General features: G+C 38.9%; 2 protein-coding genes across 2 annotated transcripts in view; one reads left to right on the top strand and one right to left on the bottom strand.

The window, feature by feature from the left end:
* shmt2 (serine hydroxymethyltransferase 2 (mitochondrial)) overlaps positions 1-5,581 on the top strand; it is a 37,983-nt gene extending 32,402 nt beyond the window's left edge. Inside the window, exons 9-12 of the mRNA XM_081381589.1 lie at positions 113-212; positions 2,426-2,581; positions 3,509-3,616; positions 4,753-5,581. Coding sequence (XP_081237715.1) covers positions 113-212; positions 2,426-2,581; positions 3,509-3,616; positions 4,753-4,880 — 492 coding nt within the window. The 3' untranslated portion in view covers positions 4,881-5,581. The remainder of the gene's footprint in view (positions 1-112; positions 213-2,425; positions 2,582-3,508; positions 3,617-4,752) is intronic.
* Positions 5,582-11,581: 6,000 nt separating this feature from the next.
* On the bottom strand, positions 11,582-26,730 carry LOC308700169 (cytochrome c oxidase subunit NDUFA4; the record flags this gene model as incomplete). The annotated part of the gene is made up of 4 exons (XM_081381598.1): positions 11,582-11,638; positions 16,617-16,677; positions 20,097-20,182; positions 26,689-26,730. The coding sequence occupies 4 exons, from the start codon at positions 26,728-26,730 to the stop codon at positions 11,582-11,584; spliced, it is 246 nt and encodes an 81-aa protein (XP_081237724.1).
* Between the last annotated feature and the right edge of the window lie 907 nt (positions 26,731-27,637).

The raw sequence follows: 27,637 nt of genomic DNA, 5'->3' as shown, positions 1-27,637 counted from the left end.
ATCCTTCCGCGTCTGCTATTCCGTCTCATCTTCTTCTGAACAATGGCTGATGCACTTGGGAACTCATTTATGGGTTTTGATAATTGATGGCTCTTTCTCGCTCTCTCTCCAGGCTACGACGCCCATGTTTCGCGAGTACATCGCTCAGGTTCTGAAGAACTCCAAGGCCATGGCCGACGCGCTGCTGAAGAAGGGCTTCACACTCGTCTCCGGTGGGTTTTTACACTGTGAAGTCAAGCTTCTCTTTCAGGGTCGAAAATCACTTGTTTATCTGACTGTATGTAGACTCAAAAGAACATGTTGAAAAAGCTCCAGTTCTTCTCTACATCAGTGTCAGTGTTCCTGAACTCCTGAAACGCCTCCATTGTATTCTTGAGTTTCTTCCGGGAACGAACACGTCACAATATTCCTCATTATAATAATTCATACGCAGAATAAAGGGGCGGGGCCTGGTTGAGTTAGTTAGTAGTGTGTTAAACTGGCGGTTATGGTAAGGGGCAGGACATTTCCCAAACACACTCGAAGCGCTCGACCAATCACAACACGCTGATCCAGCCGACCAATCAGAGCACAGTGGTGTCAAATTTCACATTTTTGCTATACTGTTATATGTGCTCAATAGCGGATGAAGAAGAACAAAACTAACAGATACAATAGGTGTCTTCGTACCTTCGGTTCTTGGCCACTGTATATTAAAATGAGGTTGTTTTTATTAGTAATGTGAAATTGATCACTTAAAGTCCCTCTGTAGTCAATTAGTGTATCCCTTAAAACTCATCTTTTATCACCAAAATGACATATTTAAACATTTTTTTCCCTTAAAAAATGGCTTAAAATATCTTGAATGTAACTCGACACCCTTGCCTCATTTAGTATGCGCGGCTCTATGAATATGCAAATGAGCCCCGCCTCCACTCACTCGCTCAGCTCAGAGATCCACTGGTTGACGATCACACGTTGATCTGATTGGTTACAAGGTAGTTTGTGACGTCAGAAACACCAGCGATTTCAAAGCGTGTTTTTGAGACTGTCTTTGGTTCACTGCAGTTTTAAGGAGGAAATACTCAGCAATGCTGTCGACTTATAAATTTACACATGATTTAAGCATATTAAAAACACCACATAGACATATAAACAACATTAACTGGTTACAGTGGGACTTTGAGTGAACGTGTGAAATCAAGCCGTGAATCAGCTGTAGTTTTTTCCGACACATATGCAAAACTAATTGAATGCCTGTAAGTTTCTCTACGCAGCTGTTCGCTCTCTATATCAGCACACGTTGTTGTGCTTCCGTTCTGTGTCTAAAGCAGCTGCAGATCATTTTCACCAGGTTTAATATTGAGAGACGACGATCCAACGGCCGTTAAACTCATGACGTCAAATCTGACTCAGTTTGCACTAACGGACTAAACATTTCGAGGTTCTCAGAAGCAGACGTCATCATGGTTTGGTGAACTTCAACTACAAGTACAATTTCAAAAGAGAAATCCATGATAGCATTTCTATGACTTTACAAAAGAGGAAAAAAGAAAGAAAGAAAGAGATATTTATTATGTTGGTCAAAAGAGAGAAATATGTCAAATTTACACTCACTCTGCAGCGTTAACTAGTCCTCTGTCATTTAATGCCAAGATGATATCACACAAAGTATAGTGCTATAAATGGACTTTGCTTTTTTACAAATGAAAAACCTGGCTAGATTTATGATGTTAATAACTGTGGAAATGCATCATCACAGTCTGTGAAAAGGGTCCGTTAATGTCTCTGCTCTTATTGTTAAAGAATCATCAGTGACGTTATTCTAAAGAAATAGACTAATAATCTAATAACGTCTGAAGCGGCTTTTCATGACGTCATCCTCCTTCATATAGCGACAATTTTACAATTCATTCAGTTCATCAGGGAGAAAATCAAGTCTCCTGTATAACAATTGGAAGTAAAATGGGTATTGAAAAGTTGTTTTTTTTTAATGACTTAGTCTTTGCACGTTGGCTTTTTAAACACTAGGTCGGTTCTTCCCCCACGTCACGCTTGACCTTTCAGCGTGATTACGTAATGTGTGTCGCATCACAGCGAGTGCAAGACCAGCATTTGTGGATAAAAGTATATAAATGTTTATTTTGTTCTAAAATGGCCGCTGGTTTGTCTAGATAAGACTCTTATTCCTCGGCTGGATCGTGTCGAGACTTTGAAGCTGCACTGAAACTCACATCTGGACCTTCAACTCGTTGGACCCCATTGAAGACACTATATGGAGAAACATCCTGGAATGTTTTCCTTAAAAACCTTCGTTTCTTTTCCACTGAAGAAAGAAAGACATGAACATCTTGGATGACGTGTGGGAGAGTAAATTATCAGGAAATGTTAATTCTGAAGTGAACTAATGCTTTAAGCGTCTTGTGTTTGCGTTGTGCATGTTCAGGAGGAACCGATAATCATCTGGTTCTGGTGGATCTGAGGCCTCAGGGAATGGACGGAGCGCGTGCAGAACGAGTTCTGGAACTGGTGTCCATCACGGCCAACAAGAACACGTGTCCCGGAGACAAGAGCGCGCTCACGCCCGGTGGCCTTCGACTGGGTGAGAAACACAACACATGCTCAAATAAAGCTCACACTCACTAGCTGTGTTTCCACTCAAAGTTCATGTGCGAATAAAGCAGTGTTTCCATCCCATGTTTTCAAGAGAACAAAACCATCACTAAATATCAGTAATAAACTGTAAGTTTCTGCAATCTTACTCTTTTTCCCTCCATCATAAACGAGTGTGTCTCGGAGCGTCAGACGAACACAGTAAACACTGTCATGTTCTCTGGCGTTCGGGAACACACTCGTGTGTGTGAGATGCTTCTGGAGGGAGTTAAACCACATCATTCTGAACACACACTTCGACTTAAACCAACATTAGAGACGCTGCAACGCCATTGGTCCATTGGTAAATGTTTCCATATAGTGTTTTTTTATACGATACACCAAAATTCACATAAAAATAGGTGGATGGAAACAGTGTTATATGTAATTACACCAGTAACTACTTTCCCATTAGGAGGTTCATTTGTGTTTCACAGACAAACATTTGATTTTAAAGTCACTGTGACACCAAAATGGACAATTCTTGCCTTTCTTAATGGAATATTGCAGAATTTATTCTAAATGATTTATTGGTGTACATCATTATTGTTTTAATAATCTTGAATCTAATTAACTTCCTCTTCTCACATCAAGGGATTTATTCAGTAAATGTGTTTCCATCATAGTTTACGCACATGTCTTCTTATCGCATAAAAATAGGATCCACCTCAATTTAGTGCACAAGTTTTTTTTATGCGCATTTTTAAGATTTGCAATATCCCAAAATTCAGAATAAAAATAGGTGTATGGAAACAGGTCTTGAGTGCTTGAGTTTTTTTTTATGCGCATCTTGACGTTTTTTTATGCAATATCCCAATATTCACATAAGATATAGTTGTATGGAATTGAGTGCTGTAATTCATTTTTTATATCCCAGGAACCCCTGCGCTCACGTCACGCCAGTTCAAGGAATCAGATTTTCATCAGGTTGTGGATTTCATAGATCAGGGCATCAAGATCGCTCTGGACGTGAAGAGCAAGACCAGTGAGTAAACCAGTAATTTACTGGAAACCACATGAATAAACCATACAGCGTTTGAGTGTTTGCCTGACAGCATTAGTGGGGTTTTTTTTCCTACATTAAAAGAAAAAAATACATGCAGGAAAACAGCATACTGTCCTGTAGTTTTCTCTTACAGTAACCCTTGTGCATCAATTAAAAAGTTATAATATCCGTATATCCGTGTCAAAAAACTGTAATAAAAATTTGAAGCTTGAGAGCACAGACTTAAGTTTGGTCCCATTTTAAAGAAGACCCTTGGCAATAATTGTTGAAGTGAAAAAGAATTGTAAGAAAAAAAAAGTTTATGAAAATGATTTATAAACATTATTTTATATAAAATGTATATTTTATGAAACATGTTGTAACTCTAAAACTGCTTGAAAATCAAAGCCATAAATCTAATTAAGTTATGTTCCCAATTTGAGGTTGATATCTCAAAAAATGAGCTTTCAGTGAGATTTTGTTTGTTCCACATTTTCCCCGTTAGATGCAGCAAAACTCACTGGTACAAACAGTGGTTGGGTTTGTGATTTGCAGTAGAGTTTTTCTCTCTCAAATATTACAAGCACACACACATACATGTTTATTAAACACATACAAACCACACTCTGACATCCACACCAACACACCCACACAATTATCGCTGCATAATTTCTCCAATTGGCTTTATAATATGCAGAAACAGAAAACAGGGATAAAGTAAGTATTTGCTTAATAGGCCAAACCTGGAAATATGGCACAATCTGGTAAAAAAATAGTACAAATTACAATTTTGAAGCCTTGCCAACAGAATGAAAGCCTGTTATCAAAGATTGCATCGTTTTATAGTTAAATGGCCCTGAATAAAAATTGCAGTTTTAATGGGTTTCAAAGGGGACATTTTTGTCCAAAAGGTCCTGAGAGGAACTATTTTGTGTTACTAGTGCAAAATAGATTTTTTTTAAAGGAAATTAAGGTGAAATAGTATAATTCCAATAAAAATACACACACGTGCCAAATTGTATGCAGTTAGCATTAACACAGGCAAAATGATAAAAAAATCTAATAAAAAACCCTGAAAAAGACAAAAATGTCGATAAGGAAAGGTTAAACTTTATTTATTTTTATTTTTTCTTCAGAAAAACTGGCTGATTTCAAGAGTTTCCTGCTGGAAGATGCAGAGACGGCGTCTCGTATCGCTGATCTGCGTTCACGCGTCGAGGCTTTCGCCCGTCCGTTCCCGATGCCTGGATTCCACGACCATTAAACCGGGAGATCTGGGTAAAACAGAGCGGATCGAATCCCGTTAACACGCTTACGAAGAGGCCTATTTTTCTTTATTTAGCTTTATGATCAATCGTTACTTTATTAATCATTCACTGGAACTAAAAGTCTTAAAGTGACCAGTAGTGCATGTAGGGAATCTCCCAATCCCATCAAACTAACTCGAACATGGAAGAGTGAAAAACTCTGGACAGTATTTGAAACAGTATTTGACAATAGACAGTGATTTGTTCCTTCGGGATGATGTTTGAAATCTTTATCTTCCATATCGAGTGAGGAACAAACAATTCTATAACAGACTAATGATGCAAAATGTTTACAGACTGTGATTCTTATTTTCTGTTCTTCTTAAAAGCTTTTTTACTCAAGTCTTAGTAGTTCTTTAGCCTTTGATAATGGAAGCTGTTTTTGTAAATGTACAGTAGTGTATGTAAAGACTGTGAACGTCTGGAGTTTGTGTGTCGTTGTCGGATCTCATCCGAGCGTTTACGCCGCAGTTGTGAACAGATGATATTGATAAATACTTTCACGTTGCACACGTCTACAATCTTCCACATTCATTCTCCAGGATTCTGCCTGACAAACATTTTTATCACAACAGGATTCTTTGTAAATGGACAGATCTTTACAAATGATTTTCTAAAACATCTAATCCCAATAAAATCAAGCCGTAGAAAAATGCAACCCTTTTTGCTGATCCTTTTTTTGTGTGTGTGTGTGTGTGTGTGTGTGTGTGTGTGTGTGTGTGTGTGTGTGTGTGTGTGTGTGTGTGTGTGTGTGTGTGTGTGTGTGTGTGTGCGCTGTGGGTGGAGATTATTATTGATCGACTCTGTTCTGATCACAGCAGTAGTTCTGGCCTGTCATCTTCAGTGGAATAATGTGTTTTGAGTCAGAGGATTATTCAGAAACATGCATTTAAAAATACATCTCGGAGTAAATATGACAGACTGAAAGAGCTGCTGCTTAATCAATGGATTAAAGTGAGCATTAAAACTCAGAATCTGTGGAGAGTTTGTACACGTCAAGTCAAACCCTAAAATCACAAGAAAGAAATAAGTAATTATATTTTGAATGTAGCCTATTGTGACGTTCACTTACAGATTTCAACACATAAACTCTTTAAATTAATTTAGTGTGGGATTTACTTTGAAACTCTTTTCACGCAGAAATTGCAAGTACATTTCACAAAAATAATAATGGTAACACTTTGCAATACGGTTTCATTTGTTAACATGAACTAACAATGAACAATTCTTCTACAGTATTTATTCATTTTAGTTCATTTCTACATTTACTAATACACTTTTTATTTCATAAGTTATATCTGTTAACATTAGTTAATGCACTGTGTAAAATCAATGAACAATTGTATTTTTATGAACTAGCATTGATAACATTAATAAAGGATTTTTTTTACCAAATATGCATAATTGGTATTGTTCTCTGTATGACTGAAGGAATCTATCAACCCTAGTTTCATTAAAAAAAAAAAAAAAGCTATTGGTATTTTTGGAATTTAGTTTTTAATTTTTGACCACATGGTGGCGGTTTCTTGAAACTTTGAGTAACTTCAGGGCATAGTGCTGATGGCACATAATTTGTTCGTAAAATAAAATGTTTTACAACTATTGTTGACTCTGTATGCTACAATGTTTGTGCAAAACGTTCTCTAAGCAAAAAAACTTTTTTTTCCATTTCTCCTGACCAGTTGGTGGCGCTGTGCCGAAACACTGCAAGTATCCTCAGGTCATGATTGTGATGACATGTACCAAGTTTCATCTCAATACGCCAAATCGTTGCGGAGATAGAGCCTTACGTCCATTTTTACGTTCCCTTTGTAAAATTCATCCGTGCATTATTCAAAAATGGTTACGTTTATCAAAAAGCCAACATGGTCTAAAAATTCTGTGAGCTAATTTTGCTGAAAATCAGACAAAACTGTCTAGGATGAGTTCGGAAAAATTCAAGATGGCGGAAAAATGTTCAGAGGCCGCAATCGAATCTTGAGTCATGGAATCAGAAGCAAAAGGAATGTTTCTATCCCTTATGGTTCAAAAATGATTAGCATAAACAATAGTGCAACTTTGAACAGTTGGTGGCGCTAGAGGGATCGCGTTAGAGACTCCAAAATTGCGGGGGTTCATGTTCAGTCTTTCCTCTATCTGTGTGCCAAACTTTATCGTTTCTCCCACAAGCATTTCTACAGGCTGCCATGTTTTCTCTCAATCCGTGAACAAACGCATCATGAGTGAATCCCGCTGTCATTGGTCCGTGTCGGAGTGTGTGTTTGCGCTGGGATCTCGGAGATGAGCTGAGATGATCGGGAATCCTCTCTCCCTCCTCCTTCTCCTCCTTCAGGCACAGACAGGCACTAATTTGACAATAAATCAGCGAGGGACGGATAGACGACAGCGGTTGCAATTAATTGCGCTCGTTTATTTGGAGTGGCACGTCTGCGTTTGAACGCGTGTCATAATTAAAGCCCTGCAGGACCGTGATGTGGCGTTACGGAGTCGATGGCTTAAGTGGCGTTTTAGAGTCCCATTTAAACTCCAAACAATGGCTAATGTGCCGTAATCATCTCATAATAAAGTGTAAGTGTCTGTTATAGAGCAATAACAGTCCCGTGGAGAGATGAGGATGGAGGAACAAGCTTCACTCATCAGTTAAGAGCCTGACAGACCCCAAGAAGAAGAACAGAACACACACACACACACACTGCATTACTGTACTTACAGGAATAGTTCAGCTAGAAATTCATCGTCCCTCATTAGTTTTGAAAAGTGTCCATCGGTGCCGGTTAATGCGGGTTTAAAACATGAAAGTTTGTTTCTGCCGTGTACAGAATAAAAAACTAAAAAAGGTAATTGCGACTTTTTATTTCACAATAAAAAGAGAAAGAGAAAAAAGTCTGATTTGTGATAGTCATTTTCTTCCCAAAGCATCCTTTGGAACGACATCAGAAGGAATTTCATTCTTTCCTTCATTATTTACATGATTGTTTTGCTGTAATTTCCTCTAAAATACTACAGACTGAGTAGATGATCTACATTTTCATGGCAAAAATCATTTTCAATCATTTTGTTTGTTTTGGGATCATATGAGCTACATTTCTATCAGTCATTCTGCTTCATTCACCAGTTCATCCTGTCTCTAAAGCTAATGGAAACAAGTTTACCTTTAATATTAAGGTCGGCATGAAAATTTAAGTCTTTTCTTCTCTATAGTGCCGTATATATCAGAGTGAATCGCTTCTGGAACAAGAACAAATGTGGGCGGGGCTTCATTGTGTCTGTGGGGAATTGATTGGATGGTTGTGGTTTGCTACTGGCTGATCTCATGTGAGTGACAGGTTGCCCCGCCCACATCATCAGAGAAGAGATGCTGCTAGAGGAACGTATTCTCATTCAAGATTATTAACACAATAATGATGTGCACCTATAAATCATTTAGAATAAACTGTAATATTTCTTGAAAAATGTTGATTTCACAGTGATATTAAGTACAATTTAATATGGGAACTTCTTTGCTTTCACTGAAGTTTGCTTTTGTCTTGATACTTTAATATTCTGCCTCAGGTCTGTGTACATTTGACAGCCATGCAAACACACAATTGTGTTTGTTTACACCTGAGCTGAACACACACACACATACACACATGTATGTCTGGTAAACAGATTTTCACACTGAAGTTTCAGCTGTGACCAACAGCTCGAGGAAGCTGTTCTCACTTCACACACTCACATTCACTCACAAATATACACACAAACACTTAATCACTGACACACACTCACTCTCTCTCACACACACACACACTCACTCAAAGACACACACACTCTCACACACACACACACACACGTGTGATGCAGACCATGGAGCTGGAGGCCAGAACTGACTGTAATGCATCTCTCACCGTGTGTTTGTCATTTCATATACTGTCTTATTAAACATTACCCTGTAGAAACAACCATTGATAATTAAAGGAGTAGTTCAGCCAAGAATGAAACCACAAAAAACTCCCTAACAGTGTCATATACCACTAGTCCGTGGGACTTTATTCCAAAACTAAAGTCTTACTGCGTCTCTCAGATCTGATTTGTGTTGATCACGGTCTGATTTTACTGTAAACGAGCTGCGTGAACATTCTGCTCAAAGTCTAGTCAACGTCTTCTGAACGTCTGCTGAACATCTTCTAAACGTCTGCTGAACATCTGCGCAACATCTTCTGAACGTCTCTTAAATGTCTGATGAACATCTTCTAAATGTCTGCTGAACATCTTCTAAACGTCTGCTGAACGTCTTTTAAATGTCTGCGCAACATCTTCTAAAAGTCTACTGAACATCTTCTAAACGTCTGCTCAACGTCATCTAAACGTCTGCTGAACGTCTTTTAAACGTCTGCTGAACATCTTTTAAACGTCTACTGAAACATCTTCCAAATGTCTGCTCAATGTCTGCTCAACGTCTTCTGAACGTCTGATGAACGTCTGCTGAAACGTCTGCTTAACGTCTGCTGAAACATCTTCCAGACGTCTGCTAAGCGTCTGCTCAACGTCTTCTGAATGTCTGCTGAACATCTGCTAAACGTCTGCTGAACATCTTCTAAACGTCTGCTGAACATCTTCTAAACGTCTGCTGAACGTCATCTAAACGTCATCTAAACGTCTGCTGAACGTCTTTTAAACGTCTGCCGAAAATCTTCTAAACGTCTGCTCAACGTCTTCTAAACGTCTGCTGAAGGTCTGCTGAACGTCATCTGAACGTCTTCTAAACGTCTGTTGTACGTCTGTTGTACGTTTGCTGTACGTCTGCTGATAAAGAAAGAGTCAGAATGAAGTGAGGGTGAGTAACTGATCACTGAATCTTCATTGTTTGCTGTTATTCCTTCAAAAACTGATTGTGATTTTCGTTTATTTCAGACGTAGTGTCTAGTATTTCTAAATGCACAACCTCATAATTTTGATTTCATACTGTTATTAGAATCATGATGCTGCAGTCATAAGGTATGATGAATGCAGGTAAGTCAAAAAATGTTTAAAACTAGTTTTTCATTTGTATAACTGTTAAAGTTTTTCAGCATGTAATTGATATTTACATGCATCTCCATCACTACGTGTTATATTGTTCAGAATTCATCAAGATGCTTGACTTTAAAAAGCATGATTTCAGCACAAAAACTATTTTGCATTGCACATAGATATTAAAATGCAAGCTAATTTGCATATTTGGTTCCTAGTTAGTTTTTTTTTTCTCTAAAAAACAAATTGACAGACATGTAGATCTTTTCAGTCACTACTTGTTTGTTTGTTGCATGATATTCCCGAAGGGTGTTTATATGAACTGCATAGAGACTTATACTTGGATATTATGCTGCTTATATAACAATGGAGAGGTGAATTTCATGCATTGTTTAGTTCAAGTAATGGATGAGCATTTACAGCTGGTCTTGGTCATTAATCAATGTGATCTTCAGATGCTCACAAACATAAACACACGGCCGTCACGAGTCTCGAACTCCTCCAGCTCCAGTCTTTGTTTGCAGCTCATGTCAATATTAGAGCAGAATATGCATTATTTATTTATTTATTGTGATTGTTTCTGTAGTTGTTTGTACTTGTATAGCGGGACGGTCGGAGGTGTTTCGCTCACTGTGTGTGTGTGTGTGTGTGTGTGTAGATGAATAGCGATACAAAAAATAACAAATGGAGGCAATGCAATCGTGACGGGTCACAGCGCCTTCCGCTTAGGTAATGACGGCCCGTGTGTGTGTGTGTGTGTGTGTGTGTGTGTGTGTGTGTGTGTGATTATGCCTCATGCATTTCTTCAACCAACCTGATTACCTGTCAGCATGTGCTGGAGCCTGACAGAAGCAGCTCTTACACGCCGCAGGTGGAGCGTCTGGAGGTGTGTGTGTGTGTGTGTGTGAAGGCAGAGATGAGGAGCATACTCTTTATTGAAGCACTGAATGCTTTCGGTGTGTGTGTCAGTGTTTGTCAGTGTGTGTGTGTGTGGGTACCCAGCTGTGCAGAGGACAGGAGTGATTGCTGCTAGATAACATGCATTATTCTCACTATGCTCACGCTGCCCAGCAATTCTTCCTCCTAATGTCCTGCAAATATGCCCACAACAAACTTACAGGCTTTTCTAAAGGGCCACAAACATTTGGTTTTCGGCGGTTGGACAAAGACGCCGCACATTTGTGTTCTCGAACAAATAGAGACTCAAACTGTGACGTGTGTGACAAACACATTTGATTCTCGTGTTTTTTTTAAAGGAATAGTTCTCTCAGAAATTGCAATTTTGTGGTGAGTTCAGTTGTTCAGTCATCACACCTCACATGTGAAGGACATATGTGTGTATATTTGAAATATTACTAATAGTAAAGTCCAATATATTCCTGTGATCAAAGCTGAATGTTCAGCATCATTACTCCAGTCTTCAGTGTCACATGATCCTTCAGAAATCACTCTAATATGATGATTTGATGATCAAGAAACATTTATTATTATTAATCTTGAAAACAGTGCTGCTTCATATTTTTAGCTAGCTATTAAAATAAGTGATTTAATTACTTTTCAGTGGATGCAGAAGTATCAGGGGTACAGTGTTTAGAAAGTGTGTGTGTGTGTGTGTGTGTGTGTGTGTGTGTGTGTGTGTGTGTGTGTGTTGCTCCTCTGAGGTCTTTTAAAAGTCAGGTCCTTCCTTCTTCAGACGCTCATAGTCTGTGTTGATGGCCACCAACTGTGTAGAGAGAACGAGAGAATACATTTAAATGTAGTTAGCGTAAATTAAGATCATCAGAATCTCATAAACGACAAACAAGAGCACTCACACTCTCTCTTTCTCTCTCTCTCACACACACACACACACACACACACAATGACAATAACAAAAACACTCACACTCACAGTGTCTGACCGATTCTGCAACCCTTTGTTTCGTGATCTGGCTCCTTGTTTGTTTTTCAGGAAAAGTGTATGAGAGACTTTGTGTTTGTGAATGCATAGTTTTCACTGTATAAATTAATAATACATTGATTCGTAGTAAAGCTACTAAAGTTCTTCAGTCAAGAGCAGTGAGTGATTTTGCCTTTAACATTAATGACAGACAGCCGCAGGTATTTGCATTAGGCTTTAAGACCGAATGCATGGATCTAATATAATGACACGCATTCGATTTCTTTCCCAACTGTTTATTCACTAAAGACATAACCGACTGTCTTTATGTAACTACTCGCCAAGATGGACATTTTGACATATTTTTGTGCATATTTGACACAAAATTGAAACCCCATGTATACTTTGCTCGTCTCGTAGCTGACAAAAATATGTTCTAAGAATGTTTTGCTAGTGTTCCCGTTAAGTTATGAAAACAGTATTTCTGAACGTCCAGTTATTTTAAATGTTGTGTTCTTCCTTATGCAAACGTTAAGTGAACATTCCATTGTATCATTCTTAAAACATTATGGAACTTTACTTTTGAATGTTCTCTGATCGTTACTTTTGAATGTTCTCTGAACGTTACTGTTGAATGTTCTCTGAACGTTACTGTTGAATGTTCTCTGATCGTTACTTTTGAATGTTCTCTGAACGTTACTTTTGAATGTTCTCTGAACGTTACTTTTGAATGTTCTCTGAACGTTACTTTTGAATGTTCTCTGAACGTTACTTTTGAATGTTCTCTGAACGTTACTTTTGAATGTTCTCTGAACGTTACTTTTGAATGTTCTCTGAACGTTACTTTTGAATGTTCTCTGAACGTTACTTTTGAATGTTCTCTGAACGTTACTTTTGAATGTTCTCTGAACGTTACTTTTGAATGTTCTCTGATCGTTACTTTTGAATGTTCTCTGAACGTTACTTTTGAATGTTCTCTGAACGTTACTTTTGAATGTTCTCTGAACGTTACTGTTGAATGTTCTGAACGTTACTTTTGAATGTTCTCTGAACGTTACTTTTGAATGTTCTCTGAACGTTACTTTTGAATGTTCTCTGAACGTTACTTTTGAATGTTCTCTGAACGTTACTTTTGAATGTTCTCTGAACGTTACTTTTGAATGTTCTGACCGTTACTTTAGAATGTTCTCTGATCGTTACTGTTGAATGTTCTCTGAACGTTACTTTTGAATGTTCTCTGAACGTTACTTTTGAAAGTTCTCTGATCGTTACTTTTGAATGTTCTCTGAACGTTACTTTTGAATGTTCTCTGAACGTTACTTTTGAATGTTCTCTGAACGTTACTTTTGAATGTTCTCTGAACGTTACTTTTGAATGTTCTCTGATCGTTACTTTTGAATGTTCTCTGAACGCTACTTTTGAATGTTCTCTGAACGTTACTGTTGAATGTTCTGAACGTTACTTTTGAATGTTCTCTGAACGTTACTTTTGAATGTTCTCTGAACGTTACTTTTGAATGTTCTCTGAACGTTACTTTTGAATGTTCTCTGAACGTTACTTTTGAATGTTCTCTGAACGCTACTTTTGAATATTCTCTGAACGTTACTGTTGAATGTTCTGACCGTTACTTTTGAATGTTCTCTGAACGTTACTTTTGAATGTTCTCTGAACGTTACTTTTGAATGTTCTGAACGTTACTTTTGAATGTTCTCTGAACGTTACTTTTGAATGTTCTCTGAACGTTACTTTTTGAATGTTCTCTGAATGTTACTTTTTGAATGTTCTCTGAATGTTACTTTTGAATGTTCTCTGAACGTTACTTTTGAATGTTCTCTGAACGTTACTTTTTGAATGTTCTCTGAATGTTACTTTTTGAATGTTCTCTGAATGTTACTTTTGAATGTTCTCTGAATGTTACTTTTTGAATGTTCTCTGAATGTTACTTTTGAATGTTCTCTGAACGTTACTTTTGAATGTTCTCTGAATGTTACTGTTGAATGTTCTCTGAACGTTACTTTTGAATGTTCTCTGATCGTTACTTTTGAATGTTCTCTGAACGTTACTTTTGAATGTTCTCTGAACGTTACTTTTGAATGTTCTCTGAACGTTACTTTTGAATGTTCTCTGAACGTTACTTTTGAATGTTCTCTGAACGCTACTTTTGATTAGATGTGCTTATTTACAGATCAATCAATAGTTAAAGTTGAGTGTGTAATGCAGAGTTTATGACGTGAATGATTCCTCTTGTTGAGGAGAGTTTGCGGTTACTTTACTCAGTGACCAGACGCATCATTTCTCCTGCTTGACCATGAAACGGCTGAAAGAATCCCACAGTTCCTGCGTTCTTGCTTTGCTGTTTTTGTGAAAAGGTCTCGGAGCGTCAGGTTTTCTGTGACAGAAAACATGTTTGTGTTCTGAATGTGTGACAGGAGACACGTTCTTCAGCCGGTGTTATTTTATTCTCATATTCACATTGATCTCTCTCTGCTTCTGTTTCTCTCATTATGATTAATGTTGAGACGCTGCCGGATTCTTGATTTCTGACCTTTGGCTCCTTTTGAGAATTAAACATGTCGAGTCGTGACCTTTCGTGAGCCTGAACGCAAACTTCCCATGAAACACGCGTGTCTTCTCTGAGGAATCCTCTCTCATTCTCTCCGTCTGCCTTTGTTAATTCTTTCATTAATGGTTGGAGGTGATCAAGATGTTCCAAACGAGAATAAAACATTCACCCACTGCGATTTAATTATTCCTTCTAAAGCAGACGTGAACGAACGCTGTGTCTTTCACACGAGCCTCGGGCGCACAAGGCTTATCTAGAAACAAGTCACCATGAAATCAAAATGGACAATTCTTTTTTTTTTTTTACGGAATATTGCATTGTTTATTCTAAATGAATTATGCATAGTTTTAAACTTCATGTTCCTGGTAATCAGAATAAGTTCCTCTTGCAGCATCTCTTCTCTTCTCTGATGACGAGGGCGGGGCTATAACCTGTCACTCACATGAGATCAGCCAATAGCAAACCACAACCATCCAATCAATTCCTCACAGACACAATCAAGCCCCGCCCACATTTGTTCTCGTTCCAGAAGCGTTTCACTCGGATGTACGGCATTATACACTCTTAAAAATAAAGGTTCCAAAAGGAGGCATTTGCAGTAATGCCAAATGCCAATGCATTTAGATGCCAATAAAGAACCTTTAACATCCATGGAACCTTCCCATTGCACAAAAGGTTACTTTAGATTATGTAATGGCCGGTTTCACAGACCCAGACTAAAGTGCATGTTTGAGCTGATTTAACTGAAAATAACTTGCACTGTTTTCTTCTAATAAACAAGCTACTTAAACGTCCTAATTTAACTAAGGTCTAATCCTGGCTTAATCTAAACCTTAAATGTGGCCTTAAATGTTCTTAAACTCTTCACTGGAAGGTTCTCTTAGGATCCTGGTTCTTCTATGACATCACTGCACAGTAAAAAACATTGGGTTATTTTTTTAACCCAACCATTGGGTTAAGCATACTGGGTCACTATATCAAGTCAAGTCAAGTCAAGTTTATTTATATAGCGCTTTTCACAACACAGGTTGTATCAAAGCAGCTTCACAGTAATAAATTAGAACAATACATCATGTTGGGTATATCATTTTTTTAATAATTGGGTCATTTCTACTAATAACCCGATTGTTGGGTTAAATACGTGTGTTGTATGTAAACTTGTGTATTTTGAATTTATGTACACAAGTATGTATATTTACATTAAATTCTAGGCTCCACAATATTTAGTTTGTAATTTAAAAATATATTTGTTGAGACGTATTTATTGTTTTATAATTAAACAATCTGTATTTGAAAACAAAGTGTATTGTATTTATTAAAATAAATAAAAAATTATAAATAATAAATAAAAATAAATAAATAGTTAACTTAACTGTTGGGTTACTTTTAACCCAGCTGGCTTTTAACAATGCACTGGGTTAAAATAACCCACTGTTGGGAAGGTGCTATACCCCCCCCCCCACCCCCATAGGTCAGTCGTTGGGTTATTTCAACCCAACATTATTAAGTGAGAGCAAAAGCCTCCTTTTGGAACCTTTATTTTAAAGAGTGTAGGGAAGAAAAGATGAGTGCAACTTCCCTTTCATGACTTTGAAGCTGTGTATTAAAGTGCATGAAGTGTCTAATTGTTTGTTTTTTTAGTTAAATAAGAGAATTTGAAGTGCAAAATTTAATTGTGAAAACACTAAAAACAGCATGGAATAGTGTCATTTTTTCGTCTGAAAGAAGAATGTCATATACACTAGGATGACGTGAGGGTGAGTAAATCATGGGCTAATTTTAATTTTTTAGGTGAACTATCCCTTTAAGACAGCATGGAATAGTGTGTAAGTAGGTGAAGTGGGATGCATCTCAGTAAGTGTGTGTCTAATATACAGCTTGACGTCATTTGTTCTTGTTCCAGAAGCGTTTCACTCGGATATACGGCACTGTAGGGAAGAAAAGACCAGCGCAACTTCCCTTTCATGACTTTTAAGCTGTGTATTAAAGTGCAACTGTTATTTTTTGGGGTTAAATTCTCTTTGTTCTTGTCATGAAAACACTAATCGCACTAGTTATATTAAAAACAGCATGGAATAGTGTCTAAGTTGGCGAATTGGGATGCACCTCACTAAGTGTGTGTCTATTGTACAGCTTGACGTCTCCTGTCACGTATCTCTCCTTGGCGTGAGATGAAACTGATCCGGGAACAGCGGGAGAGACGGATCTGTCTGCGCTGTCAGTCTGCAGCTGATCACAGAACAGTCGCTGGGCTGTTTACCTTGTACTGATAGGTCGGGTCGAGTTTGTTCCACGGTTCAGGGTTGTTCCTCCTGTCCCAGCTGACAGAATGAGGGTAAGGCCAGACCGGAGAGGAGAGAGAGAGAGAGCGAGTGGAGAAAAGAGGATGAGGATGAGTGACTGTAAAGGAGGGTGAAACTGAAGGAGGGTAATTATCAGGCGGAGGTGACAGAGGACAGTATTTCTGGCAGACTGCCGAGTTTGTTTCTCACAGGGATGAATTAATACACACAACCAACAGAAGACACTAGAAACAGCTCGTCCAATCAGAATTTAGAATTTTCAAAAAGCTAGAATAAGTTACATTACAGAGCCTAATGAACTGTTACATTGTTAAAGTCCCCCTGTAGTCAATCATTTTATCCCTTAAAACTCATCTTTTATCACCAAAATGGCATATTTAAACGTTTTTTCCCTTGAAAAATGCCTTAAAATATCTTGAATGTAACTCGACACCCTTGCCTCATTTAGCATGCGCGGTTCTATGAATATGCTAATGAGCCCCGCCTCCACTCACTCACTCAGCTCAGAGATCCACTGGTTGACGATCACACGTTGATCTGATTGGTTACAAGGTAGTTTGTGACGTCAGAAACACCAGCGATTTCAAAGCGTGACACTTTAACAGTGTCCTTGTTACATATGACTCCTTGTGACTCGCATCATCCAAGTGGATGCTGCACACTGGTGGTGGTTGAGGAGAGATCCCCTGATATGATTGTAAAGCGCTTTGGGTGTACAGTAGTACATATGAAAGCGCTATATAAATGCTTCCATTCATTCATTCATATGTTACATGTACTTACCATAGTAGTAATAGTAAATTATGCATAATTACATGCAACTAACCCTCAACCAAATCCTAATCCTACCCTAACCCTATAGTAAGTACATATAGTTGCTTAATATCACTTAAACATGGCGTGGCACCATGTGATTTGGTGTGACTTTCAGAATTTTGAAAGAAATTAAGGCTTTTTGGTTATTAATCATAAAATCATCAATGTGACAGATGGGGAATAGTGCCAGCAAAGGTTACAAGCATTTTGGTACTTTTATAACAAGGTATTCCTAAATTAATTTGAAGTATATTGAAAGATTACGAGTAAACGTCTTTCTATGAGTGATGATAAAGTAAAATAATGCAAAATATAACATATTTGCACATAAGAAATGCTATACTTTTATATAGTAATGATAAAGAATCAGGTTGACATACAATACATACAATACATTGACTTATATTATCACATTATACCCCTTTTCAATTTAATACACAATAACATTCATGTCACACCACATGACAATTTTAGTCACTAAGACAGTAAACTAGTGAATAAATGCAAATTTCAGGACAAAATCTACAAGACCACATATATATTTGGAAATAAAAGAGTTGGTAGAATATAACCCAATGAGTTCCCTGACTTACATTTGAGATTTTTTTTAAAAAACTTTTTTTTAGCCAAATATGTCAACCACCCATATATATATATACAGTGCCCTCCACAATTATTGGCACCCCTGGTAAATATGATCAAAACTGTCTGTAAAAAATAAATCTGCATCGTTTATCCTTTTGATCTTTCATTCAAAAAATATGCAAAATTCTAACCTTTCATTGAAGTAAAAGAATTGAAAGTGGGGGGGAAATCACATTATGAAATAAATGTTTTTCTCCAAAACACGCTGGCCATAATTGTTGGCACCCCTAGAATTTTTTACGAGTAAAATATCTCTGAAGTATATTCCCATTAATATTTACCTTTTTTATCACAGCAGGGTGACTAGGAACATGAAACTGTCCAGCTATGACTTCTTGTTTCACAGGAGTTTAAAAATGAGGAAACACAAAGGCCAAATCCCCTTGCTCATCCATCACAATGAGTAAAACCAAAGAATATAGTTCTGATGTGCAGCAAAAGATTATTGAGCATCACAAAATAGAAAGTGGCTGTAAGACAATAGCTAAAGAATTGAAAATCCCCATTTTGACCATCAGGGCAATAATTAAGAAGTTATAACCAACTAAAGATGTGATGAATCTGCCAGGAAGAGGACGTGTGTCTATATTGTCTTAATGGACGGCGAGTATGAAAGTTTGAGTGGCCAAAGACTCTACAAAGATCACAGATGGAGAATTGCAGAGATTAGTTGAGTCTTGGGGGTCAGAAAGCCTAAAAAAAAAAAAAAAAAAAAAACCTAGATCCCCACATGTTGTTTGGGAGGGTTTCAAGAAAAATCCTCCTCGCTCCTCCAGAAACAAACTCCAGCAAATTGAATTGTCAGACACGACTGGAACTTCAACCGGCACAAGGTTCTGTGGTCAGATGAGACTAAAAAAATAGCTTTTTGGCAGCAAACACACTAGATGGGTTTGGTGAACACAAGGATAAAAAGTACCCCATGTGTACAATTTAATATACCGTTGGATGTTTAATGTTGTGGGCATATTTTTCTGCTGGAGGTCCTGGACTTCTTGTTCAGATACTGTACATGGCATCGTGGATTCTATCAAACATCAACAGATAAAAAATCAAAACCTGACGGCCTCTGCTAGAAATCTTTTAATGGGCCGTGGTTGGATCTTCCATCAGGACAACGGTCCAAAACTAACATCAAAATCAACTCAAAAATTTGTTGCGGAGCACAAAATGAAGCTTCTGCCATGACCGTCCCAGTCCCCTGACCTGATGAGTGGGCTGAACTGAAGAGAAGAAACACCAACATGGATCTGGGAATCTGAAGGATCTGGAGAGATTCTGTATGGAGGAATGGTCACTGATCTCAGGTCAGGTGTTCTCCAAACTCATCAGGCATTATAGGAGAAGACTCAGAGCTGTTATCTTGGCAAAAGGAGATTGCAAAAAGTATTTAATAACAGGGTGCCAATAATTGTGGCCAGCGTGTTTTGGAGAAAAACATTTATTTCATAATGTGATTTCCCCCCACTTTCAGTTCTTTTACTTCAATGAAAGGTTCGAATTTTGCAAATTTTTTGAATGAAAGATCAAAAGGATAAACAATGCAGATTTATTTTTTACAGCCAGTTTTGATCATATTTACCAGGGGGTTCAATAATTGTGGAGGGCACTGTATATATATATAATTACACTGTAACAATGATACCTTAAAATAAAGTGTAACCCAAACTACTCTTGTATTCCTATGAAGAAATTCAAGCAGGTTTGGAACAACATGAGGGTGAGTAAAATTATTTATGTTTTTGCACACAGTTATATATTTACGTACTGTATTTATTCATTCTTATACATGGTATGGACTTGTTTTTTAGGTATCCACTTTATAATCAGATTATAATTAATATGTATTCCGTGCACATTGTGTTATTTATTTAATGTATGATGTTTTTATATATCCTGTTTATGTGGGCTCGTTAATAAAGTGTTTTGAGTTGAACTGAACTGAGTGTGTACTGTACGTGTGTTTTCTCTCTCACCTGACGTGAGGTCCTCGAGCCAGTCGGATCAGATAGAGAGAAGCTCCGCTCATACCCAGCAACAAGAAGATGAACTGAGGGATGAGCTGGAAGAGGACGAGAAGGTCATCAAGGTTCAAAGGTCTTTTATTGTCATTCCATACACATATTTATATGAAGGAACGAAACTATGGACTAAGATCCCGGTCAAAACACAAGATAAAAACATTCACCAATAAAAACATTAGAAACGCAGGTGTATGTCTGCAGCTTCCTCAATAAATAGCATAATAGCAATAACAAACTAGAATAGACAATGCATTAAAAAAAATGCAATAATTAGTAATAAGGACATAGTCAAATATCATTGTACATAAACTGTCTAAATAATACAATACAATACAACAACAAAAAACACAGAAACTGTGTTACACATGACGTGTGTGTGTGTGTGTGTGTGTGTGTGTGTGTGTGTGTGTGTGTGTGTGTGTGTGTGTGTGTGTGTGTGTGTGTGTGTGTGTGTGTGTGTGTGTGTGTGTGTGTGTTACTCAATCTAAAGTAAAGCAAGTGCATAAATGCCTGACAAACACATCACAAGAGCGCCGTCGAGAAACGGGTCCTAGTGTAATTTATATAGAGCATTTTGACAAATCACATTGAACAGCTTTACAGAAAATCATGATGATAATGTTTATAATGTCTTAATATATTCATGCCTTACTATTGCATTCTGAGATAGTGTATATATATCGCTTTATGTGAATATACTGTATGTATACAGATATATATATATATAGCAGATGTGTTATTCAGCAACATCTCAACAACAATTATGTATTTGGCAGATGCTTTTATTCTTTGCATTTAAGCTGTGTATGTTATCAGTTCATGCATTCCCTGAGAAACGAACCCATGATATTGGTGTTGCAAGCGCCATACTCTACTGTACAGTATACAGTAATCCTATACCATAAACATAAAAATGAGCTGCACTATCACATGTTTAGCTTTCCTCAGTGAAGATTAACAGTGAATGCATGAGCGGATGACATCACACCTTGAACGCAATGCAAGTGACTGAGTGTAAATACCAGAGTAAAGACTCGGTTTAAGTAACTTTACGAACTCAGCAAGAACATCATGAGCGTGTCTGAGCTGAGAGAGAGACGTCTGACATGTTTCAGGACGCAACGGCGTGTGAAATGGATTTAGAAGTGTGTGTGTGTGTGTGTGTGTGTGTGTGTGTGTGTGTGTGTGTTCATGTACTTGCGTCGAGTAGGTTTCAGTGCTAAATGAACACACACACTCTCTTTTATATGCATGGAGACATGTGTGTCGGTCTGAGTTGAGCGACGAAGGACACAGTCGCTAGTGTGTGTGTATGTGTGTGTGTGTGTGTGTGTGTGTGTACTGCCGATCAGACTGAGTGACAGGATCACACACACACACACACACACACACACACACACACACGTCCTACCAGGAGACTTCAGTGTGTGTGTGTGTAAATGATAACAGGGATTAGAATAGAAACGCGTATTAAAAGAGGGAATGTGAAGCCTCAGTTTTCCGTGTGTTTTCCGTGTTGGAGAAAGTGAGCGACAGACAGACTCAGACTTCGCCTTATGTTGTCAAAACTGCCTCCTGTAACAGTGATTTGCATAATCCCCCAGGGGTTACCGGCAGATATTCAAATTAGCTTATCAAATATGTTTAAGCGTCCTAAGCCGAGCGCAACATGTGTTCCTGCTTTCTCTCGAGCTCGAGCTGAACTCAGTCCTGACGGCCGCTCGTGCTCGGTGTGTGTTTAGTGTTTGATGATGATGAAGTTTCACTTATTATATCTCGATTTTCAATTACTCTTTTTTTTTTCAATTAGGCCTACTCTTTGTTTGTATTTTTTATAAATGACCATTTGTAGTTTTATCTTCTCAGCTCCTCAAACTCTTAATGCCGAGTTTGATTGAGTGGGAACTTTGATTGAAAATAAAAAACAATTTAATAAAACAAATCTGTAATTTTTTCACATTGGAGTGCATGTTTTTTTCTAGCCTTTTTTACCTTCCTGCTGAACACTTTAAAATATCTCTTTTTTAATGTTGATTTTAATAGTTTTTCTTTGTGAATAAATGTATGCTGTGGAACAGAGAATCTTCTCAGAGAAACGTTCTTACAGTAACATTAATCAAATGTTCGTTCAGAGTTATCTGGTCTTTAATAACGTTCTCAAAACGTTAGCACAAAAACATTATTTATACATCATTCGTGGATCGTGTTGGTCAGACATTTTTTAAATGTTACTTGTTTCAGAGAACATTCAAAAGTGACGATCCGTAATGCTTGAAGCAGTGGTGTAAAGTGCTGGAGTAAGTGTAATTAGTTACTGTACTTAAGTCTCTTTTTGGCTATGTTGTAGTTTTACTGAGTATCAAATATATTAGCAACTTTTACTCTTTACTTGACTGCATTTTTGAGTAAGTAAATGTACTTTTTACTCCAATACATTTGTGAAGAGTAATACAATTACTGGTAACACTTTATAATAACTGCACACTATTAATCATTAGTTAAGCATTAGTAAACAGTTAATTTGTCATTTATAAAGCATTAATATACATTAATGAGCAGTTATAACTGCTTTGTTCTTGTATTTTTTTTTGATATTGTATTTTCATACTTTATTAATGATCAATATATCATTTCTAAATGAAGTATTGCATTATTTACAACCGGTTATTTAGGAGTTGTCAGTGGTTCATAAGATCACGAAAGTGTAAGTAAATGATTAATAAACTGTTTAAATACATATTATTCAGATAGTAATAGTTACTTAGTGTGTTAATAAATGCTTTATTAACATGTATTTCTACTGTAATTCAGGGTTAATTCAGGGAGTTATAAAGCATTTAGTAAATATTTGTATGTTCTGTATCACATCTATTGACTATTTAAATTTGCGTAACATTATTTTATTTATCCACTATATTGATGCCACCTTTTTGAAGGATATTGGTTTACTTGTGGCCTTATGTGCACTTGAGCTGAACTGAGACCTGAGAATGTGTAGACGTTTAAGAGATGTTTGTGTCCACCTTTATTTATTGCAATATTCAGTTTTATTTTGATTTTAGAAAATAAACATGATTTCTCATCTTACAAATCAAATGTTTATTTTCACTGGCATGTCTGTTAGGCGTCGAGGACGAGTGCATCTCTGAGCCTGCGTCCAGTGTGAGTGAAATACTGAAGTACTGCTAAACTCAGAGACTCTGAGACTGTTGCTCTCGGCGTATTGGAATCGGAGACTCGTGACTTGTTTTCGCTGTGAGGAATCTGAGTTTTTACTCAAGTGTGGTTTTCCGGGACTCTTTACACCTCTGGTTTGAAGAATATGCTCCCTTAACTGTACAAATGCTGAAATCATGGACACACACATGTGTGCTTTTCTCCTGAGCGCTTTTTATGAGTGTCATATTCAGTGATCACACTTTTAAGTGAAGAAAACAACAACTTTCTTATATATTTGTGAAGTCACACTTGTTAGTCACAGTAACACCTGTATGATGAGAGAGAGAGAGAGAGAGAGAGAGAGAGAGAGAGAGAGAGAGTGTGTGTGTGTGTGTGTGTGTGTGAGAGAGAGAGAGAGAGAGAGTGTATGAGAGAGAGAGAGAGAGAGAGAGAGTGTGTGTGTGTGTGTGTGTGTGTGTGTGTGTGTGTGTGTGTGTGTGTGTGTGTGTGTGTGTGTGAGAGAGAGAGAGAGAGAGAGTGTGTGTGTGTGTGTGTGTGTGTGTGTGTGTGTGTGTGTGTGTGTGTGTGTGTGTGTGTGTGTGTGTGTGAGAGAGAGAGAGAGAGTGTGTGTGTGTGTGTGTGTGTGTGTGTGTGTGTGTGTGTGTGTGTGTGTGTGTGTGTGTGTGTGTGTGTGTGTGTGTGTGTGTGTGTGTGTGTGTGAGAGAGAGAGAGAGAGAGAGAAAGAGAGAGAGAGAGAGAGAGCGAGAGACACTAACAGCATCTGCTGCAACATCTGCTCATGACCTGCAACAAACTCTGAGACATAAACAGATTTTTTTTCTGTCCCTTCAGTCGAACATCTTCACAGATTTGCTGAAGTTATAAAGTCTGCAAAAGTCATTTTATCCGACATTGTGTTTGTCCGGTTTTCCAACGACTGCAGTTCCACATTCACTGGCCTCTGAAATACAGGAATAAGAGGAAGATGTGTATTTCTTTAACTGTCACTAGTCTCTCCCAGTGAAGGCCTCCTTCCTCTCTGTACAAATACAACGTTCTCAGAATTATTCCAGTTCGCTGGATACGTGGCCTGGAAATCCAGACCTAGGGGCGGCACCAAACATGCATTTGAAAATCTCACTGCACGCAATTGGATAACACTACGACCAATCACAACAGGTTATCGCTTAGCTACCAGCGGATCTGTTCTCACAGGTTCACGTTTTTGAAGTTTACACGGAGATGATCACGTTTTTAAAAATGTTCAGCGCTTGCACCAGATCCTGTTTCAGAGTGTGTGTTCTCGAGCTCTAGAGTGTGTGTTCTCGAGCTCCAGAGTGTGTGTTCTCGAGCTCCAGAGTGTGTGTTCTCGAGCTCCAGAGTGTGTGTTCTCGAGCTCCAGAGTGTGTGTTCTCGAGCTCCAGAGTGTGTGTTCTCGAGCTCCAGAGTGTGTGTTCTCGAGCTCCAGAGTGTGTGTTCTCGAGCTCTAGAGTGTGTGTTCTCGAGCTCCAGAGTGTGTGTTCTCGAGCTCCAGAGAGTGTGTTCTCGAGCTCTAGAGTGTGTGTTCTCGAGCTCCAGAGTGTGTGTTCTCGAGCTCCAGAGTGTGTGTTCTCGAGCTCCAGAGAGTGTGTTCTCGAGCTCTAGAGTGTGTGTTCTCGAGCTCCAGAGAGTGTGTGTTCTCGAGCTCCAGAGTGTGTGTTCTCGAGCTCCAGAGTGTGTGTTCTCGAGCTCCAGAGTGTGTGTTCTCGAGCTCTAGAGTGTGTGTTCTCGAGCTCCAGAGAGTGTGTGTTCTCGAGCTCTAGAGTGTGTGTTCTCGAGCTCCAGAGTGTGTGTTCTCGAGCTCCAGAGTGTGTGTTCTCGAGCTCTAGAGTGTGTGTTCTCGAGCTCTAGAGTGTGTGTTCTCGAGCTCCAGAGAGTGTGTGTTCTCGAGCTCTAGAGTGTGTGTTCTCGAGCTCTAGAGTGTGTGTTCTCGAGCTCCAGAGTGTGTGTTCTCGAGCTCCAGAGTGTGTGTTCTCGAGCTCCAGAGTGTGTGTTCTCGAGCTCCAGAGAGTGTGTTCTCGAGCTCCAGAGAGTGTGTTCTCGAGCTCCAGAGTGTGTTCTCGAGCTCCAGAGTGTGTGTTCTCGAGCTCCAGAGTGTGTGTTCTCGAGCTCCAGAGAGTGTGTTCTCGAGCTCCAGAGTGTGTTCTCGAGCTCTAGAGTGTGTGTTCTCGAGCTCCAGAGTGTGTGTTCTCGAGCTCCAGAGTGTGTGTTCTCGAGCTCCAGAGTGTGTGTTCTCGAGCTCCAGAGAGTGTGTTCTCGAGCTCCAGAGTGTGTGTTCTGGAGCTCCAGAGTGTGTGTTCTCGAGCTCCAGAGTGTGTGTTCTCGAGCTCTAGAGTGTGTGTTCTCGAGCTCTAGAGTGTGTGTTCTCGAGCTCCAGAGTGTGTGTTCTCGAGCTCCAGAGTGTGTGTCTCGAGCTCCAGAGTGTGTGTTCTCGAGCTCAAACACTGTGTGTGAACGAACATCCAGAACACATTAAAGTTACTGTTTCCTGTGAGAACGGTGTGTGTTAGCGGCCGCTAAGTTAATAACTAATGATCTTTACAACGGAAGTGAATCAATCAAACTAACTTTATCTGGACAATAACTCTATTCTAGATCTGCTGTAAAGCCTGATCTCTGTTACTGTAATCTCCTGTTATCACTGTAAAGCTGCTGTGAAACTCTATATTGGTAAAGCGCTGTAGAAATGAAGGAGACTCGACTTGGAGACGCAGCAGTAAATAGATAATAATCTTATCACTCTTAAGATCTGTTACTGTGTTTGCGTAACAGTTGTTCCTTTAGTTCTGGTAACCCGCCAAACATGAGAATCTGGGTCATCACACACTCCTCACACACTCATCACACACTAATGGAGCTGTTGTTCGAGAGAGAAAGCCGTGTCTGTTTTGTTCGTTTGGGTTTATCCTTCATGTTTTGTATGCGGTGAAGTAAATCGTTCACTGAGAGCAATATTTCAGAAAGAGTTTCTACAGTAAAACTAACAATTGGAAGGTCAATAAAAGCCCTTCACGGTTCTCAGAAGAACTATTACAGTGATGAGGATTACAGTAGAGGACTGAAGCGGCTGAAATATCGCTTCAAATGTTCATTTCTCCAGCGCTTCATACAGCACAGACGCTTTCAGAACAGCTTCACGGGAACAAACAGGGAAATCAATGATGCAAACTTCATCAACTAAAGACAAACTCTAATTCTGCTGTAAAGCAACTTGAAAAAAGACTCTCGTGAGTTAGTTTAGTTCTCATCTGATTTCTATAATCTAGTGTCAGTCGAGTCAGACTGATGAATATATGAAGTGTGTTATAAACACACAGGTAAAGGTGAATGTCGGAGTTGGACTCACCCCTGGATGTTTCTTTGCGTGCCGGTACATTGTTCTGAACATGTTGTCCTCAGCTCCAGCGACAGTACACACAGTAAACACAGTAAACGAGTGTGTGTGTGTGTGTGTAAGCGGGTCGGTCAGTGCCGTGAGGGATTGATGTGACTGTGATCCAATTAACACGGTTAAACCTCTGAGAATGACAGTGTGTGTGTGTGTGTGTGTGTGTGTGTGTGTGTGTGTGTGTGTGTGTGTGTGTGTGTGTGTGTCAGCTCTCAGTGTTTGCTGTTATTACAGTATTAGTGGACTGTCGTAATATCTGATAACTCTTGTTTTGAAGCTCCTCAGAGTAAAGTAACTTTGCAAGTGCATGACTTATTCTGACCCGAACAGTCTACTAATACTCTAGTGAGAGTTAGTCGTGTTAGGGGTTAACACTTTAGGACCCAAGGACCCGCTGTTTGAAAGAAGACCCGGAGTCAGAATTATGATCTGTCACAGAAGCCCTACGGATCGCAAAAGCTGCTTCCAAATCTTCAGTCCTCATTCTCCTGGATCTGCTGCCTTCGACACTGTGAATCATCAGATCCTTAAGTCCAGCCTCTCATCACTGGGCATCACAGGAACTTCACTCCACTGGTTTGAGTCCTATCTCACAGGTCGGTCCTTCAGGGTCGCATGGAGAGGCGAGGTATCCAGAGCACATCAGCTGACCACAGGGGTTCCCCAGGGTTCAGTTCTTGGTCCCCTCCTCTTCTCCATCTACACCACATCACTGGGACACATCATACAGGCACACGGCTTCTCCTACCACTGCTATGCTGATGACACACAGCTCTTCCTCTCGTTTCAACCAGATGATCCCACAGTAGCTGCACGGATCTCAAGCTGTCTGGCGGACATCTCCACATGGATGAAGGAACATCACCTGCAGCTCAACCTGGCAAAGACTGAGCTTCTCGTCCTCCCT

Source organism: Scardinius erythrophthalmus (genome assembly GCF_964197995.2).
Source record: "Scardinius erythrophthalmus genome assembly, chromosome: 12".
NCBI classification, from domain to species: domain Eukaryota; kingdom Metazoa; phylum Chordata; class Actinopteri; order Cypriniformes; family Leuciscidae; genus Scardinius; species Scardinius erythrophthalmus.
The sequence above is the reverse complement of the archived record's forward strand: the minus strand, read 5'-3'. Positions and strand labels throughout refer to the sequence as shown.